The 20,611-nt window shown below is 40.7% G+C and overlaps 1 protein-coding gene across 4 annotated transcripts in view; it reads right to left on the bottom strand.

The window, feature by feature from the left end:
- The window catches only part of myo7aa (myosin VIIAa), a 74,867-nt gene that overhangs the window by 35,472 nt on the left and 18,784 nt on the right, over nucleotides 1-20,611 (bottom strand). For 2 of the 4 annotated variants that reach the window (XM_038288505.1, XM_038288507.1), the window contains exons 3-11: nucleotides 16,194-16,346; nucleotides 13,720-13,737; nucleotides 12,721-12,905; nucleotides 12,296-12,417; nucleotides 8,538-8,680; nucleotides 8,301-8,414; nucleotides 8,121-8,189; nucleotides 7,945-8,029; nucleotides 270-346 (exon numbers count right to left, since the gene is read on the bottom strand). In XM_038288505.1, the coding sequence (XP_038144433.1) occupies nucleotides 270-346; nucleotides 7,945-8,029; nucleotides 8,121-8,189; nucleotides 8,301-8,414; nucleotides 8,538-8,680; nucleotides 12,296-12,417; nucleotides 12,721-12,905; nucleotides 13,720-13,737; nucleotides 16,194-16,346 (966 nt within the window). The remainder of the gene's footprint in view (nucleotides 1-269; nucleotides 347-7,944; nucleotides 8,030-8,120; nucleotides 8,190-8,300; nucleotides 8,415-8,537; nucleotides 8,681-12,295; nucleotides 12,418-12,720; nucleotides 12,906-13,719; nucleotides 13,738-16,193; nucleotides 16,347-20,611) is intronic. The other 2 variants (XM_038288506.1, XM_038288508.1) reach the window with 1 other exon arrangement.

The raw sequence follows: 20,611 nt of genomic DNA on the forward strand, positions 1-20,611 counted from the left end.
TAACTAGTTATTAAAAATATTTTTTTAAATTGTTCATATTGTATTCAATGCTCAAAATATTATGTATCTCCAGGTACATGAATCTTTAGCAATAATTCAACAGTACCTCTGACTCATTATATGAAGTTAATTCCAAATAATCAAAAGCGTAACAGTGATTCGTAAATGATGACAAAATAGTAAAAAGGGGGCCTACAAGCCTTTAAAAGCTCAGTCAGTAACGTTTCCTTGTTCCAGGCAGATAAGACATTTTAAAAACAGTTTTTTACCTCAAGTAGTGTAGCAGCAGTGGAGAGATGAGGGCAGCGGACAACCTCACAGGCATCCAAGTTGTCATAAGTACGAGCTGTCAATAAATATCGACAGAAGAGGACAAACAGAGGGAGACAAACATGGAAGGAGACGGTGATTAATATTCTAGAAAGTTTTCAGGAAAAAAAAAAGAAACTGATCCAAATCTGAACCTTTCTGACAGTGGTTGGATTTTCTCAATGTTTTTCTCACAGACCAGTTTCCTTATAAATGATAACATAATGATCAACATGCTAAGTATTCAAATATTGGAGCGAGGTGAAAAAAATCTGCCAAGGTTTTTTGGGGTTTTATTAATTTAATTGGATTTAAATAAGAAAAACAATACATTTTCATATAATTTCTTAACCAAAACCATTTTTTTTTATAAACAAAAAAGTGTCAGGACTCAGCAGGCAGCTCCGAGCAGATTCCTGCTGGCTCTGCCTTCTCTGCTCTCTCCCTTCTCCGCAGGTGACTATAGTTGGGCGTGGCGCACAACTGCGGCTCGTTTGGCGCCGTTGTTTGGGAGCATTTAAGCGGCGGTCCGACAGCTGGAGGACACATGAGTGTTAACATGTGTGGTACGCCTCAGTTGGCCACTGTCTACTGACAGCTCTCTTGTTCCCTACGTAATCCTTGTCTACTGTCTCTCTCAGGTTACCTCACACTCTGGATCTCACTCCAAGCGCTCCCTTGTGCTCTGATTTCCCAAGTCAACCTCCCTTGCTGGCAATGCTCCAGGTCCTGTTCCTGGGCGTTCCCTCGAACCCAAGGCATCCCTGGTCAAGTCTCCTCCCGCTCTCTACTCGGATCCCACTCCGAGGCTCCCCGGTGTTACCAAGCCGAGCTGAGGACCTCACTGGATCACCCCCCGGTTTCTCCGGCTACACTGCTCCCACCACTGCCCACTGCTCGGACTCCGCTTGAACACCACATGCCCACCCACCAGTCACCTGCTGCCATCACTGGGAGTCACCCACTGAGTCCGTTGCTCTGCTTCTCTCCCCCTGGCTAGGTTTCTGTGCTCCCCTCTCACTCTCGCACCTTCCTTTCACCAAGCACTGTCTAATCCCCTCTCGTCCGCAGATCAAACAAGCCCCGGTCTTGCGTCTCTTTCTGGTGCTCCTTCGTCGTGGTTTATCCACACATTCCCCCCTGTAAAACTGTGTTATAATTAACGCCTTACACTCAGTGTTGGGCAAGCTACTTGTCCAGTGTAGTGAGCTAAGCTATCAGTTATACAACAATAAATTAAGCTTCACTACACCAAAGCTACCACCTAAAGAATTATAGCAAGCTAAGTTACACTAATGGGTTAAAAGTAGCTTAACTTCATCAGAAGCTACCTAACGTTGTACCAACCTAATATCAATTCAAAATGAGTCTGACACCCTAGTTAAAATATTTATTAAAGATCAGCCAATGACATAACACAGTGTAAAAACTGCTTTATGATCAGCATAATAAAAAAACTAAAGTATTTACTAGTAGACAAAAAAATAAAAAATCTGCTGTTATTAGAACCAAATTAAAGGTACTGTGTAGTGTTCTACACATGGAGACATGGCTATGAGTTTGCATTCAATGGACATCTCTAGGGAAAACAAAACCCTACAAAAGGCATCTTATTTCTTTAGGGTCTGCCTTAGAGAAAACCTTTTCAGACCTCAATTAAACAGTCGATTCAAGTAACAAATGAAACTGTTTGCAAAGAAGGTGAAAAAATAAAGAAGCTAATTAAGAGATATACACTATATTGCCAAAAGTATTTGCTCACCCATCCAAATTATTGGAATCAGGTGTTCCAATCACTTCCATGGCCACAGGTGTATAAATTCAAGCACCTAGGCATGCAGACTGTTTTTACAAACATTTGTGAAAGAATGGGTCGCTCTCAGGAGCTCAGTGAATTCCAGCGTGGAACTGTGATAGGATGCCACCTGTGCAACAAATCCAGTCGTGAAATTTCCTCGCTCCTAAATATATTCCACAGTCAACTGTCAGCTGTATTATAAGAAAATGGAAGTGTTTGGGAACGACAGCAACTCAGCCACGAAGTGGTAGGCCACGTAAACTGACGGAGCGGGGTCAGCGGATGCTGACGCGCATAGTGCGAAGAGGTCGCCAACTTTCTGCAGAGTCAATCACTACAGACCTCCAAACTTCATGTGGCCTTCAGATTAGCTCAAGAACAGTGCGCAGAGAGCTTCATGGAATGGGTTTCCATGGTCGAGCAGCTGCATCCAAGCCATACATCACCAAGTGCAATGCAAAGCGTCGGATGCGGTGGTGTAAAGCACGCCGCCACTGGACTCTAGAGCAGTGGAGACGCGTTCTCTGGAGTGACGAATCGCGCTTCTCCATCTGGCAATCTGATGGACGGGTCTGGGTTTGGCGGTTGCCAGGAGAACGGTACTTGTCTGACTGCATTGTGCCAAGTGTAAAGTTTGGTGGAGGGGGGATTATGGTGTGGGGTTGTTTTTCAGGAGCTGGGCTTGGCCCCTTAGTTCCAGTGAAAGGAACTCTGAATGCTTCAGCATACCAAGACATTTTGGACAATTCCATGCTCCCAACTTTGTGGGAACAGTTTGGAGCTGGCCCCTTCCTCTTCCAACATGACTGTGCACCAGTGCACAAAGCAAGGTCCATAAAGACATGGATGACAGAGTCTGGTGTGGATGAACTTGACTGGCCTGCACAGAGTCCTGACCTCAACCCGATAGAACACCTTTGGGATGAATTAGAGCGGAGACTGAGAGCCAGGCCTTCTCGTCCAACATCAGTGTGCGACCTCACAAATGCGCTTCTGGAAGAATGGTCAAAAATTCCCATAAACACACTCCTAAACCTTGTGGACAGCCTTCCCAGAAGAGTTGAAGCTGTTCTAGCTGCAAAGGGTGGACCGACGTCATATTGAACCCTATGGATTAGGAACGGGATGTCACTTAAGCTCATATGTGAGTCAAGGCAGGTGAGCAAATACTTTTGGCAATATAGTGTATATACATTTATGTCTCACTGTATAATTTAATTTCTACCTACATATTTATTCATTGTATTTTGGGGGATAATTAATTGAATGCTTATTTATTTATTGAGCATGTATTTATTTATGTATTTATTTTTATACATGGGAGAGCTGTTCCTCCATACCTAAAAATCTTATCTGTAATAATAAGGCAAATAAGCCTTAAAACATCTGAACATGTACTTTTTATCAGAGGATTCAACAAGTTTCAAAATCCCTGAAGATAAGACCACGGTGTGGTAGCGATCCTGTGTGTGTGGCTCTGTGTGTCTGCGTGTGTCATTCTTTGAGTTCCACTGCAGTACGGATGCGCATGTTTCGTAGACACAGACAGGAGAGGCAGAATAGAGGCTCATGCATGAATGCCCAACGAATAACTCAGATTGTTGTTTCAAAAATAAAAAACCTGGTTTCATTACTTAGTTTTGCCCTGGATTTTGTAGCGTTTGTGGACGCTACGTCGCTACTTGATAAAAAAAATAACGTCACTACTGGAAAGTTACTTGATAAATAAAGCAGTGACGCTACGGTCAAGCTACTGGAAAATGTAGTTAAACTAATAGCTTCGCTACATGTAGCGGCGCTACTGCCCATCACTGCTTACACTGCTTTTTTCCTCCTGAGTTTGATCTGCATGTGGGCCAAATATGTCAAAACCATGACAAAAAGATTATCTCTTTTTTTTGTATTCAGGTCTAGTAGGTCTTTATTATAAAGCCCTATTCGACTAGTTTTACCTAGGAGCCACATACCATTTGTGATAATCACAGAGATTGTCTGTGTTTTTAATCCAATGGGAATGTGCTGTGTCAGTAATTTGTAAAGTAAAAATGACAGCCTGTGATAATACTAATCCAATGTGAACAGGCATCTCTGTGATATGGGCAGAAGTGGGAGGAATAAAATATGTGATTAGGCTGTTTTTGTTTCCTGGGAGCATTTAATAGTCTATTGGTGGAGAATAGAGGCAGCATTGGAATGCAGAGAAAATCTTTTGGGGCCCAGACCACCAAAACTTTATCGGTCCACAGCATACAGGATTACAATAAAAAAAAAAAGGCAGAAGAGAAGAAATATCTTCAGATAGAAGAACAACTTTTTCTGTTTGTAACCTTCTGTATACGGCTGGTTAGTGGTGAAAGTAAAAGCTCTGACCTGGAGCCATAGTTTGCAAAGCAGTTTTAACATTAACTCACAAACAGTTGCTCAGAGTTGATTAAAGGAGTATAAACTATATGACTAAAGTTAACATCTCAAACACAGCGAGCTGTTACACAATTTGCAGCGCATTAACATCATATCCAAGGGATGTATTTAAATATCAGAAAAATCTCAGGTTTCTGTACCTAAATCTGTATTTAGGTAAAATTAATCCTGTGCAAATAGGGCTTAAGAAATCTTTTATCTAGATATATTTGAAAACCTACAAACTTATACAAACTCAGGTTGATCAATTTTTTTATTTCTTTCCGATTGGTAGTGGTCAGTAAATTTTCACAACCTGTTCTGGACAAAACCCATGGTTTTGCAAACTCTTCTATCTTTCATGAGCAAAAGTTTTTACGTTTCTAAGAGAGACTAAAACAACAGGGTCTTAATATCCAAATTAGCTTACAGGCAATACTGGAGTTGAGGGGGGATGAAGGGGCATCCCCCTTCTTAAAAAAATCTTAAAAATCCTCCCCCTTCTTAAATGATCATCCCCTCGTACCACTTTTATCACTGAATATGTAAATTTCTATTATATATCAACAGTAATGGCGATAACATTGCCCTTTCAATATTTGGTAGGCTGCGCGCTTATGGGTAGCCTGAAAAAATTACGGTTGCCCAGAGGGCACATGCAGTTTCATTTTCGACCTCAGTGGTGCAACCAGCGGAGCACGTGATGGTGTACTGAACAGCATCACGGTCAAGCGACAAGGACAAAGCGATTTGAGGGGCTTAATTTTTAAGAAGGCAAAAACGAATGCTTAACTTAAGTCAAGAATCAGAAGACATTACCTTTTATAAGCTTACCATTGTGTCACCAAATATGTAGAAGTCCTAATCTTTGGACATAGCGATAGCATGCAAAACTAGGTAAACTAGTTTGAAGTGCAAACATCTTTAAACATCTTTAAACATCTTTAAAGTTGTCAAGACACACAAATTTAGTCTAGAGTGTACAGGCATTGCTGAATATTCAAAATCAGCATTTTGGTTGTGAATTGAACACAAAATTAATTTGTAGGCTGCTACCGTTTTGCTTGGTGACAGCCAGAATCTAGACCATGCTGGTGAGACAAGTGGAGCTGTGGCCGAGAGCAGTGGAGGAAACCCGGAAAAGAGAATCGAAGGTTTGAAAAACATATTTTAATTAAGCAATTTACTTTAAATCAGCCAATAGAAGCAATACTGATTTTCTGATAAACAGTCTATTTTATAGAATAAATACTTTAAATTAATATTTGAACGGTGAGTAAAATTATTAGATTTTATATAGGCTTATTTCATTTTTAGGATAACTTGAATGAATTTGTTAGCAGTTTTTTTTCAGATTTTGAAAATTATTACAGCCGTTTCAATTTAATCAGTGGTGTCAAAAGTACACACATTTGTTACTTAAGTAGAAGAATAGATACTGCAGTTTAAAAACACTCTGGTAAAAGTTGAAGTATCAACTTGACCTCTTTACTCAAGTAAAAGTGAAAAAGTATGTGCTCCAGAAACTACTTAAAGTATAAAAGTATAAAGTAACCTTTAAGAAAAAATGCCAGATGCCACTATATGAATTAAAAGCTCAATTTTTCGTCTATTTCCAAAAATTCTTTGAGATAGGGCCAAGGATGAGGGAGGTCTTGTTGGTCTCTGTCTCCATCTCCCGATACGCTCTCGCCTGTGTCCAACCTTTCAGACATTTAGACATGTTTTTCTGAATCTGACATTTTAGCATGGCATAGACAATTCATGTTTACAGTTTGAAGAACACCTGCTTACTTCTGATAAATTCCTTTAACTAACCAATGAGTGTTTGCGTTATACGACTCATCCAATTACACTAGTTTTCACTAGATGTGGATGGCACCAATGATCTGCATTGGATGGCGCACATGACGTGAAATATATATTTAGAAACATTAAACCACGGGTAACTAATAAAAAATCAGTGGGGTCCGAATAAAGAAAATCAACCAGTAAATGTCAGGAGACATTTTTAATGATCTGTTACTTTAAACAGAATTTAACACTGAAATAAAATGACGTATTTATGCATTCATGTTACACTGAATAAAAAAAAAAAAAGATGAAAAAATAAAAATAGGAATTGCCAAATATTGCATCCTGTTCTATCTGAGAGGAGTTGACACTTGTATGACTGTATTCCTGTATATCCATCCCTAGTTAAAAGACAAGATTCAGCAAATGCAAATTCTGCCTGTAAAATAATGACAGCGCAATTGTCGCTGTACGATCCAAAGCCTCATTTGGAGCTTTTAAACAGGCTTTTGAAAAACTTTGATAATTTTCTGCTGTAATATTATAGATTTTTTAGAATAAAAAGCTAGCAGATGTGAATAATCAAAAAATAACAGAAACACAATTATAGAGCATTCAGTATTGTAAGAAAGACCACACTGTTTCTGAATAAATACATTATTGTATAAGTTACGTTCCGTTTTTGTCTCTTTCCTTGTAAGTCTGAAATGTCCCATGCTCCTGAATGCACAATTGCACTCGCTCGCGAATGCATCACACTGGTCTGTGTAGATGTGCGTTTGATTTTCAGCTGAAGACAAAGCTTTGCAGCTTTAAAACCCACGTCGGCTAATCGCTGTTTATTGTTGTGTGTGAATAACAAGAGACTACAACAAATAAATCAGCTTTACCTCGGACAAAATCTTTGGATTTAATGTTGTTCATAACATCGCAGTCCGCTAATCCGTGACCTGTGCTTTAAACCGAAGCCAAGAGTAACGAGTAACGTTTGTTTTAAAAATGTAAGGAATAGAAAGTAAAGATACTTGTGTGAAAATGTAATGAGTAGAAGTCAAAAGTAGGAGGAAAAATAGGTAATGGAGTAAAGTATAGATACCTAAAAAGTGTACTTAAGTACATCAACGAAGTATTTGTACTTCGTTACTTGACACCTGTGAATTTAATTAACTGAATTTCAATAAAAAGGATTCAGATATTAATTTGCAAAGTTTTGTGAGGTTTTGTTCCACATCTTAATAGATTCATTGTCAAAAGATTTTCCAAAGTAAAATCAAAGAAGTGGCCTACCATGACTCTGAAGCTGATCCCAGTGGGAAATTAGTCCCTAACTATATATGGGCAGTGATAGCCATGGATATCCAGGGACTTACTACAGTTCTACTGTAAGGTGCCTTGGTCAAGGTCAATAACCGACATACCGGACATGTAACAACTATAACATGCATATTGCTTTAGGTTAATAGACTATATTAATTAGGCTATGTGTGTTTCCAAAAAATAAAAATAAAAAATCCATCATCCCCCTACAAATCGACTACTGGTTACAGGGAACAAATTAGGAAGACACATAAGCAAACTAGGTGTAATGTATGCATTAAAACATGCTGCACAGTGTCTAAATTCTCCCAGAGACTATTTTTTACCTTCATATCGTAGGTTTCCCATATGTAAAATTGCAGCCAGTAGTTTGGTAATCTCCCAGTTCTCCTTTTCTGTGAACATCAACACCTAAATAAAGATACAAACATTTGTCAAAATGCATCAATAAGAACAATTAGTTTTGATTAGTTTTAATTTACAGACTTCCGGTCACCAGTACCTTCATTGCAGAGCGAATATTGGAGTACTCTTTCAAGTCGTCTCGGCCGTCACAAACTGTACACTTCCCCTGCGGCGGAAGTACAGTAGGAGCAATGGGTTAAAAGAGAAACAGGGCGGTTAGAAACAAAAGTTAGTTTTACATAGATTACTAAAATCTAAGCAGTAAGGTGATGCTCACTATAGTCAGGTAGTTGTAGTCGGTGGCTTTGCTCAGTCCCAGTTTCTTCTTCTCATCAACAGTCATACCCTTCAGCATGCAGTAGAAGATATGGTAGTTTCTCTCATCATAAGCCTGCAGTACAGAAATAAAAAACAGGCTTAATATTTAAAATAGTAACATGGTTAGTTTAAGCTCTTTACTGTTAAGATCTTACTGCTCGCAGGATAAAGTGCAGCTGAAACGCTGCAGCCATACCTGTCGACACACTCTGGATTTCTCCAGCAGGTATTGCTCTATCTTTGCTCCCTCTATAGCTCCCCTCTTGTTGAAGTGGATGTCGATGTACTTTCCAAAACGAGACGAGTTGTCATTACGGATAGTTTTAGCGTTACCAAAAGCTGCCGGAGGAAAAGACAGACCACAGACAGTGCAGTTCAGATGTATGAATGTATTGTATAAAAATCATTGTGTTTGTGCATGTTTCCAGCTCAGGAAGTTTACACTTGGTGCCTTTTTGCTGCTATTTTTGCTCTTAATGTTGTATTTATTGCTCATTCCTGTCATCTTTACATGGGTGTAAAGATAAGGATTCAAATGATAGATGATCTGCAATGATTCACATTCAATGTTTCAGATTTGAACTCCTATAAGCAGAGCCATCTGTCCCTGGTTTTTTTTGGTGTTGTTTTCAATGGATTAAATAACAGAAGTACCGTAATAAAATTCATGACGGTGTTTCTAACGTGGTACTTTCAAAGATCGTATTGTTCCAGCTCCACATCAATCACCTAATCTGCCTGCTGTGTCATCCTCCTGACTGCACTGCTGTCCTGGTTCAACATTTGGTCACATCCCATCTGGAGTATCACAACAGCATACTCTCTGGTCTTTATCTCAAATCAATACCAAACTGGATCAGCTCATGGATCATCACCAGAACATTTTCTTCCCTCCATCTCGCTCCCTCATATCTCACTGAACTTCTTATCCACAGACCACAGCCTTTATCCCCTAGCTCTCCTAATTTCTGGCATTTTTGTCATTCTTTGTTTTGTGACTAATTTCTTTCGTTTTTGTGTGGTGACCTTATAATTATTATGTATTATGAATCAACAGTATATGTTTAATTGCTCTGAGGGGTTCTAAGTTAATGCTAACCAAGTCAATTACACACACAAAAACAAACCGGACTTTCCATGAACTGTTTTAAAGGGGTCATAGAATGATTATATAGGGTATTTGGTGCTGGTCCTTAAGGTCTCTGATAGGGTGTGTAACATTGGTTGGGCAGAAAATGGCATAATTGCTGTTCTATGAGCCCTAATGCAAGCCTGGTTTAGAGCTATGCCGGGGTATTGTTCAAAAATTTTCGGTACCAATACCGATACCTTCACTTCGATACCGGTTCCTGAACGATACTTTTTTCGATACCAGTTTTATAATATCAATTCGAAGAAAAAGAAAATTACACAACATAAAAAAGTACAAATCTTGAGTTTTATTTTAAGCTCAGATTTTTCCATTTACATTTTTCCTCTTAGATAAAAAAAAAAAAAAAAAATCAGTGTCTAATATTCACTGTTACCTTTTTACTTAGCAGTTTTCCTTTAGAAAAACTACCATGTCTGACAAACAAGCCAGTTGAATGGGATCCTACTGACAGTGCACCGCTGGTATGTGGGGGTCTGAGCGGGTCCGACAGAAATATTGGAAGGCAGGATGAACTGACTGCACTGATTAAGTTTTCAGGTGGATTTTCCCACTTAAAAACATAATAAAACGACTTTATTCCCACTGATCACAGCAAATATGGCTGCAAGGCAAATAAAGGATAGAGTAGCTCCGCCCAACGCGCCTCAGACACACTTTTCGACCACGCAGCCAGAGCAGCAAAGCTGCTTCAGCCGCGCGTCAGAAGCTGGTACAAGCAGCAAAAAAGGAAGCAGCAGACGTGATTTTGCTGCTCCTGCTGCATCCAGTTTGAAAGCAGCATGATTGATTTACTCCGCTCTGGCTTTGCTCTGCCCACGGGCTGCTGAGAGGAGGATGGTCGCGCCGGCTGCGGTCCGCTCTTCTTGCAGTCAAACACCGAGCAACTTTCTGCTCTTAAATTGTTTCCGTGCACGATGTATTGCATTGCGCACTATTGGCATCAGTCTTAATAAAGTGAAGCCACACTTTTGACCTGGGGGGCATTTTAAAGGGGTTCCGCGACGCTCGCAACCAGTTCACAACAGATACACATGAACCCTGGCTGTAGGCGTGACCACCTGTGTATTTTTCCTGGATGACGCAATCACGTTAAGTGTTACAGCCAATCACCGAAACTTGGTACCGAAAGACGAGGCATGTTTCGATACTCTGTAGAACCGAAGCATTTTGTCGGTACCATAAAAGAACCGAAGTTCGGTACCCAGCCCTATTTAGAGCCCTAGAATGGAACGACAGGTTTTCTTCCTTTTATTGTATGCTCATGAATATTTAGATGAGATGAGCAAAGACGCATCATAGCAACAAGCACTTGTTGCTATGATGGGGGGGGGGGAGGGGGGGATTTCAAAATATTCCGACATTTTGGTCGACTACAGTGAAGCACGTAGTCAAAACACACCGGGAATTCAAATCGAGACGTCAGCTCCGGGGCTGGCCCGGGAACCCCATGGCGGACGGGGGCAGGGAGCCAGCGGGGGACGGAGCGACTGAACCCGACCCCGTAGCCTGGACACCAGCAGCTCTTCCCCCCGCCTGCCTTACCAGCCCCCAGCCCCCCTCCTCCGGCTGAGGACGGGCGGCTCATGGCTAGGGTTGTCACGATACTAAACTTTTCAACTCGATACCGATACTAAGGAAAATATTCAATACTCGATACCATTTTCGATACCACAAGGATAAAAACAAAGACTCCAAAAGTTTATAGAAATATTTTCAATAATAAATAAAATACAATAAATAAACACAATAAAGGTTGTATGCTGTGCATAATATTAAGCAAGCTTGATAAAAAACTTAGAAAATTCAAATGAAGTGTTCCTTCCTTGGCTATGCTTTGCACACATAACAATGACACTAGCCAAACCAGTTAAGAAACAAAAATAATTCTCAGCAGCTGCACCTCTTACAAAAAAAAAGTCTGAAACTGAAAAGAGCACAGAATTATTCAATCACACAGTGTTCTGAAAGTGCATTGTCCTCTATTCTGCACTTTAGATGAATGACTGCTTAGGTGCCAATGGTGACGGCACTGTATCGATACTTTTAAAAACGAGTATTGTATCCGGATACAACATTTCAGTATCGACACTTTTTTGAGTTTCGATACTTTTGACAACCCTACTCATGGCACAGCAGCTGAGACTTCAGTCTTACGGTCGGAACAGCCCCTCGTTTCAGTAAAAGAAGTTTAGCAAATCCTGCTTTAAACTGTCAAAGATTTTAAAAGCTGTCTTCGTTAAAATGCTTAGACTAAATGAACAGATGAGTATCACACTTTGCAGGGATCTTCTGATACACCAACATAATCCATGCCTGTCGAGTCTTCGGATCCTTGGGAAGACGGAAAATGTTCACCTTTCTCTGCGCAGCCTGGAACACTGCATTTCCGCCTGTGGTTCTGGCTCATTTTCAATAGAGAAACTGCCTTCTTTGTAATTCTTGCAGAAGTAAACCCAACTATAGGCTAAACACATAAACTGGTGTCTTACATCTACCTCTATTCATGTTCTTGGGCCAGTGAACCAGTGCGCTGGTCTGTATGTAAATTCTGGGGCGTGACAAAAGTACAGGCCAGAGCCAAATAAGGCAACATCCCCGAGTTGAGGGCAACTCGTGGCTTCGTTTGAATTCGCCCGTTTTATGGTGGAAGTTTAGAATTGTGAGATTTGCAGAGAAAGGAGGATTCGATGGGGTTTGAACTTCTCTGTACGTCCATTTCTCCCACTGAACTATCGTTATTCGTCTCAAGGTAAACTCGGTTTTGCATTCTATGATCCCTTTAAACCCGTATCAGTTCTTACCCTCAAGTATGGGGTTAGCTTCCAGGACCTGTTGCTCTATCCAGGAGTGCTGACCGCTGATGGCTGCCAAGAACTGCAGGATTAGTTTGGTACTTTCTGTTTTCCCCGCTCCAGACTCTCCACTGTGAAGAAAAAATAAATAAATAAAATCAGCAATAAGAGGGAAACAACAGCCATGGGGGGACATTCATGGAAAACCCTTTAATCAGCTTTACATACAGGGGTAGTTTAACATTCCAATAATAAAGCTGTCCTTCTGTTTTTTTCTTTACATTACTACATGTATCAAATTGTGTTATCTAAACTAAATTATTTATAAATCTTCTGAGCAGACATAGAAACTACTAATAGGTATGAAAAAGAAGTTTAAGATCCTCATCATGTGCTCTGGTTGGTCAGGCCAAAGTCACCAAAATGTCTTCTACCTGATTATACAGCACTGGTCTCGGTTGTTCCTCTGCATGTTGAAGTAACAGTTGTCAGCGATAGCAAAGATATGAGGAGGCATTTCACCAATTTTCTTGTTGGTGTAGAGGCGGATCTGATCTGCGGTGTAGATAGGCAGCAGCTGATAGGGGTTCACGGCCACAAGGATGGAGCCTGTGTACGTCTGCATCGATTAGAAATAAGGGTTAACTTATTTGAACATTTTAAGGGTCGCTTTTGAATAACTTAACAAATGGGTCTTCAAAGATCTAACAACATCGGCTGCAAATAAATTAGGTTTACCCGTTTCTCTAGAGAAGAAAAAACACACCTGTTCACACTAATTCCGAACATTATCTATATGACTTTTTTCTTTTTTTTCCCCATTTTTTTTTATTGTTAATGCATAAAAAAAAAAAAAACATACTTCTTTAATCATAGTAGACACAGTAATAAAGAATCATAATTATAAAACCTGGATGGATTTTAAATAAAACAAAATAAAGACTGTAGCCAGTATAAAAGCTGATGACAGTTTTGCAGATACGAGTCTGTGCTCTCTGTTGCTGAAGGAAGATGAGCTCACTCTACTCTCATGTTATAGGCTGACAATGAGACTATCCACATGAGAACTAACCACCATATTGAAAAACAAATGAGCACAAGCACCCAGGCTGTTATAGTGAGCTTAGTTCCCCGTAAACCCGTCAGAGGAAAAAAAAAAAGTCTGTCCAGTAACCTATTTTTACTCATCCTGCCAGAACATGACACCATCAATTATTAACATGTAAGAAAAGTCACCGTTAGTCACTCTAAAAATCTCTGGTTTCACTGTTATGAGACAGAAACATACATGCAACATACATCCAGTTCATATTTAGTACACATATTATGTGCTGCTGATCTAGTGCCATGCATGAGTTGCATTAACTTCTATTGTTTTTGCACAGAATGTGCTCTTCTTTGTAGCCATGCTTAAAGTTTGGGTGCTGACTTACCCTCCCACCACAGTTCGTCTTCAGAGGAAATAGAAAGGAAGAGAACATGTAGGGCGAAATAGATAAATGAAAAAGGGAGCAGACAGCAACAGAACATGGGTTCATTTGATCACAAACATTTAGGGTTTATTGGAAAGTATATCAGAGGCCTTTCCACAGTGAGTTTAATCTTACATTCAATAAGCTTTACACCTTGACAGAAAAAGAATTAGAAGCAATCAGAGCAAACTGAGTGCATATAGGTAACCTGCACACTAAATTCCACAGAGTTAAACATGCAGTGTCGAAGTACATTAACTCTTTTAGAGTTATTACAACAACAATTGGATTAAGATATACAATAAGTAGAGAGTTAATTTAACACTAATTCAAAGTGGGACTAAATCAACTCAGATTGGTGTTAAATTTAACTCTTAAAGTGTTACTGTAACACTGCTAAATTTACTGTATGATTAGTATGCAATTCAAACAATTAAAAATTATGTATTTGAAATGAATGAAATAATTAGTATTAATTTTGACTAAGGAAACGTTATCATTCTTAATACATAAATCTGGAAGTTATTCATTTTGAATAAATAAGCAATATTAAAAGACACATTTTGTACATTTTTTGCACACTCAGAAACAACAGGCATCCAGCTTAACTCAAAGACACCAATAGCAACTCCTTATAAAGGAAGAAAAAAACCAACCTTATTGAGGACGAGCGCGAGCTACAAGAATAAGCAGAAGAGTGCCCAGTTCTGTATTTTGGCCACAGGTGGCCGTATCATTAGAAATCTGTAATGCCTCTTTACTGACCAGAATGTATACAGAATACTATATTTAACAAAGCCCATGTTGTTCAGGTGCAAGGAAGCAGATGGAGAGAAAGATGGGAATAATAGTGATAAAGGGATAGTCGTTTGCCCAGGACAACAAATGGGCAAGGACCGGCCCTGGTCTAACCTGAACTTCAATGAAAGGGTTATTTTATTGTCATGACATCAACGTTCATGTGATGTTACACTATATTGCCAAAAGTATTTGCTCACCTGCCTTGACTCACATATGAGCTTAAGTGACATCCCGTTCCTAATCCATAGGGTTCAATATGACGTCGGTCCACCCTTTGCAGCTAGAACAGCTTCAACTCTTCTGGGAAGGCTGTCCACAAGGTTTAGGAGTGTGTTTATGGGAATTTTTGACCATTCTTCCAGAAGCGCATTTGTGAGGTTGCACACTGATGTTGGACGAGACGGCCTGGCTCTCAGTCTCCGCTCTAATTCATCCCAAAGGTGTTCTATCGGGTTGAGGTCAGGACTCTGTGCAGGCCAGTCAAGTTCATCCACACCAGACTCTGTCATCCATGTCTTTATGGACCTTGCTTTGTGCACTGGTGCACAGTCATGTTGGAAGAGGAAGGGGCCAGCTCCAAACTGTTCCCACAAAGTTGGGAGCATGGAATTGTCCAAAATGTCTTGGGATGCTGAAGCATTCAGAGTTCCTTTCACTGGAACTAAGGGGCCAAGCCCAGCTCCTGAAAAACAACCCCACACCATAATCCCCCCTCCAACAAACTTTACACTTGGCACAATGCAGTCAGACAAGTACCGTTCTCCTGGCAACCGCCAAACCCAGACCCGTCCATCAGATTGCCAGATGGAGAAGCGCGATTCGTCACTCCAGAGAACGCGTCTCCACTGCTCTAGAGTCCAGTGGCGGCGTGCTTTACACCACCGCATCCGACGCTTTGCATTGCACTTGGTGATGTATGGCTTGGATGCAGCTGCTCGACCATGGAAACCCATTCCATGAAGCTCTCTGCGCACTGTTCTTGAGCTAATCTGAAGGCCACATGAAGTTTGGAGGTCTGTAGTGATTGACTCTGCAGAAAGTTGGCGACCTCTTCGCACTATGCGCGTCAGCATCCGCTGACCCCGCTCCGTCAGTTTACGTGGCCTACCACTTCGTGGCTGAGTTGCTGTTGTTCCCAAACACTTCCATTTTCTTATAATACAGCTGACAGTTGACTGTGGAATATTTAGGAGCGAGGAAATTTCACGACTGGATTTGTTGCACAGGTGGCATCCTATCACAGTTCCACGCTGGAATTCACTGAGCTCCTGAGAGCGACCCATTCTTTCACAAATGTTTGTAAAAACAGTCTGCATGCCTAGGTGCTTGAATTTATACACCTGTGGCCATGGAAGTGATTGGAACACCTGATTCCAATAATTTGGATGGGTGAGCAAATACTTTTGGCAATATAGTGTATGTAAATGACTACAACTGAGCATTAAACTAAACATATTTCTAAAACATTTAAGACAGGAGATGCAAGTCTTTAAATCTAAAATGTGCTTAAAGTCAAATAACCCCCCTAAAAAACTGGTACTGAGATAACGTTGATCTGCACTTTGGTTTAGAAGTATATCCGCTGTACTCAATGAATTATTATCAGATAGAACAACTTAAGCATTAATACTCACATAAATGAGCTTTTCTCTGTATCTGATGAGCAGGTTGCGGAGAATCCCAGCCTCATTCAGGTCTCCCAGCCTGATCATGTCCTCCACACCATGGATGGAGGTGGGGTGCATTGGTTTAATGTTGGTGGCATTCTGTGGTGAGATCCAGTGCTCCTGAAGGTAAGCCGATGTATGAGATGAAGGTTGATGAACACATTTAAAATTTTCAGGATTCCTCCACTGTTGATCTAATGCATTGTGTATACTGCTGTTATTAACCATTATACCGTATTTTCACGACTATAAGGCGCACATAAACGTCTTTTTTTCCCCTCAAAATGTGCGGTGCGCCCTTTGGTGCGGTGCGCCCTATGTGTGTTGCAACTGCGACTTTTGAGACCACCTCATTGAGGAGATGATGAAAGAGTAGCTGAGGGAGGTGAATGTAAGGAGACCAGGTGGTTTTTTTTCCCACTCATCACCATCGCTGTTAATCTAACTCCATGCGTGCCCATCTCACAGCTGATGTGAAAAACATGGTGAAACAAATTAATGCTGTGCTCGCTGTGAACTGGACGCAGCAGGTGCAGCAGAAGCAGCGAGTTTACATGCAAAGTCAACGGTTGACGAGCGTATAGACGCAGCAAAAGGTCCCGCAGCGCGTTTTGAGCAGCAGGCGCAGCGCGTCGGGAGCGCGCCGCCAACGCGCTGCTGCTGCTCAAGATGGAAAAATTGAAGTTTTTCTGCTGGAAGCGCCGCATCAACCAATCAGAGAAGCTGATCTGGGAGCTGACAGCGAGACAGACACAGCGCTCTGATGACATATGATATTAAAGCAAATGAAAGGGCTGGATGGATGAGGAGATGATGAAAGCGTGGCTGAGGCAGGTGTATGTGAGGAGACCAGGTGGTTTTTTCCACGCATCACCATCGCTTTTAATCTGTGACTCCGTGCGTGCCCATCTCAGAGCTGATGTGAAAAACATGGTGAAAAAAAATAAACGCTGTGCTCGCCGTTATCCCGGGGGGTCTGACAAAGGAACTTCCACCGCTCGACATCGGTGTGAAGCGGCCGTTCAAAGTAAGGCTGCGAGCGGCGTGGGAGCGATGGGTGACAGACGGAGAGCACAGTTTCAGGATAAGTGGAAGGCAGCGCCGGGCAAGTTACGCCACCGTTTGCGGATGGATTGTAGATGCTTGGACAAACGTGTCTGCTGGCTCTGTTGTTCAAGCTTTTGCAAAAGCCGGCATTATTTCTGAGGAGCCGCCCGGCACGGAAAGTGACTCTGACAGCGAAGAAGGGGAATCTGGCATGTCTGATTTAGTGCAGCTGTTTAATTCAGAAACAGAGGATGATGACTTTGATGGGTTTGATTAATCCTTTGTAATAAATACATGAATAAAGCACAATCATACTCAGTTTTGCTCCCGCTCTATTTTTCTACCTGAAAACTTAATTCAACAGCAGCCTCTGGGCCGGGTCTCCTCCGGGTTCACAGCGGCGGCTGGCAGGTGTTTTTTCATCTAAATAATCTAAATCTTGCAGCTATATTTGCTGTGATCAGTGGGAATAAAGTAGTTTTAATATGTCTTTAAGTGAGAAAGTCCACCTGAAAACTTCATAATTGCAGTCAGTTCATCCAGATTATCTATTTCTGTCGGAGGCGCTCAAACCCCCACATACCAGCGGTGCACCAACAGTAGAAATCCCTTCATCAGCAGCCTCTAGGCTGGGCAGCCTCCGGGTTCACCGCGGTGGCTGGCAGGTGTTTTTCATCTAAATAATTTAAACTGCAGGCACCAGGATACCGGTAATAAAAGCGAACATATTCCGTCGGCAGGTTTCAAGATTTTAAGTTAATTTAGGAGTGATCACAGCTCTGTCATCTGCGATGTGTCTGTCTCAGCTCAGCTCCCAGGTTTGATTAATACTTTGTAATAAATACATGAATAAAGCACAATCATACTCAGTTTTGGGCCCGCTGTATTTTTAAATATGCAGTAGAGGTATTTAAAGGTAGTAGAGGACATGTACCTGCATATAAAAAACGCGCCCTATAGTCCGGTGCGCCTTATGTGTGTGTTAAATACAGAATGGGACACATAACTGAGACTGCGCCTTTTAGTACGGTGCGCCTTATGGTCGTGAAAATACGGTAAGTGTAAGTAAGTAAGTAAGTAAACTTTATTTCTATAGCACTTTTCACAGACCAGGGTCACAAAGTGCTGCACAGATTTATAAAAAGGTTTCTATAAATTAAAACAACATACAAAAACAGTAAACACAGTATTAAACTAAAAAACGAGTTTAAAAAAGTGGGTCTTTAGTTGTTTCTTAAAAGTGTCTATACAAACAAGAGAACGAATGGTAAAAGGTAGCTCATTCCAGAGTCGAGGCACCACAGCTTTAAAAGATCTGTCTCCTCGGGTCTTAAAATGGGTCCGAGGAACCGTCAGCAAGTTCAAATTGGACGACCGAAGTGAAACTCCAATAAGTGAAAACACTTATGAGTGCTGCCATTCCTAATCAATATAATCTAAATACCCTGAATCATCATTGAATTTACAGTGATGTCGAATCAGAGGGGAGTGTTGGGCTAGTGGTTAGAGCAGTGCACTTGTGCTCTGAGAAGTTTGGAAGAACCCAGTCCGATCCCCACAGCCTCCACTCTGGGTGCCTGAGCAAAATCCTCAACCCCACACTGCTTCCTGGGTGCCGTATAGTGGCAGCCCACTGCTCCCCAAAGGGATGTGTTAAATGCAGAGCTAAATTTTTTCCTGAATAACAAAGCTAAGGAAGTGGGTTTACTTTTTTACATGATTTATTAGGTGATAAAATAGTCCAGGGTTAAAAAACTAAAGGACTTGATGGCAGATTGTACCTTACAATTTAACATATATTTTCTACATTTAATTAAAAAATAGAGATGAACAAGAGAAAAACTTGCAAATAAGAGAATAGCTGCCATGTATGCCAATATCCACCTTCTCTTTCTCATCTGTGCTTCCATAATATTCAGCATGTTGGTCCATTTATGTCTGTGGTTTGCATTTGCTGCCAAAAAACTCACACTTAATGATCAGATCTCACAGCAAAAAAATCTAAGTTCAAAACACTTGAAACATATCAGCGAGCAATGATTGCCCTCTAAATAGTCCTTGAGTGGCATCATTGCTCCAAAGGTTTTACTGCTGTATGAAAAAGCTGAACCAGGTCTGTATTGGCAGAGTAAAACACAGTAAAACTAATATCTGGCACTAAAACAGCTTTTTGTTCCTTATAAACAAAACAAAACAACAACAGAAAAACACATTTCAGAATCAGAAATACTGTAATAATCCCAGAGGGAAATTACTTTTGTTACACGCTCCAGGTACAGTTTTATATATATATATATATATATATATGATCTTTAAAGATTTCAAATAAGGAGAGCTATATTTATTCTGTGTGCAATAAATTGTCTTGCTGCAGGTGATCTACAAAGATGTTGTCATGATCTTGGCACTGATGACTGGCTTAATAGGCTCTATGCACAGCTCCACTACTTCCTGAATTTAAAGCAGCTCCTTTGTTTCCTGTCTTTCATGATTGGATGCACTGATTAATCCAGGTGTGTATGACCTAAGTAACTGGCCAGACACACCTGGATTAACCAGTTCGTCCAGTAATGAAAGACAGGAAACAAAGGAGCTGCTTTAAATTCAGGAAGTAGTGGAGCTGTGCATAGAGCCCATTACTTATTTCATGTACCTGTTCAATTCTGCCCAGTTTCTCATTACCTCTCATCTGATCCAGCTGCTCCTGTCTCTATTTAAACTGCTTGCATCCAGTCATCAGAGCCAGATTATTCTTGTTCTCTCGTGCCAGTGCTTAAAGTGTTTTTAGCTTACCTGAGTGTTTCTGATTTCCTGATCCTGAACCATTCAGCCTTTCAACCATTGGGCCTGCCTCTTTCTGTCTTACCTTTGGAATGAGAGGGTATTTAGCTAACCCGAGTGTTTCTGATCCTGACCTGTTGTGCCTCTCAACCACCGAGCCTACCTGCTCCTTTTCTGATCTGTTTGCCTGACCTGGCTTCGGACTCCTGCCAGTAACAATGATGGATATTTGAAAATAATAAAGATAACACTTAATATAGTTTAAAGAACATTTCGGTATGTATTTCAAAGTGCTGCTAAAAAAAGTTAAGGAATAAAAAGCTAAAAGTTAATTTCACAAAAAACATGGGAGAGCTTTCCATGTCTGCTCATTGAACCTTTGTTTGAAGCATTTCACTATAGGTCATGTTAAAAATTAGTAAAAGGGATGAGAGAAAATACATCAATATTGCAGAACAGAGGAGTGATGTGGACAGGGACATCTTTCTATTTCCTATTTCTTTTTTAATTGCATTTTTCTGTCAAGAACAAATTAAGTCATTTTGAATGTCACTGAA

The sequence above is a fragment of the Cyprinodon tularosa genome, unplaced genomic scaffold, assembly GCF_016077235.1.
Source record: "Cyprinodon tularosa strain WSP-4 unplaced genomic scaffold, ASM1607723v1 ctg257, whole genome shotgun sequence".
NCBI lineage: Eukaryota > Metazoa > Chordata > Actinopteri > Cyprinodontiformes > Cyprinodontidae > Cyprinodon > Cyprinodon tularosa.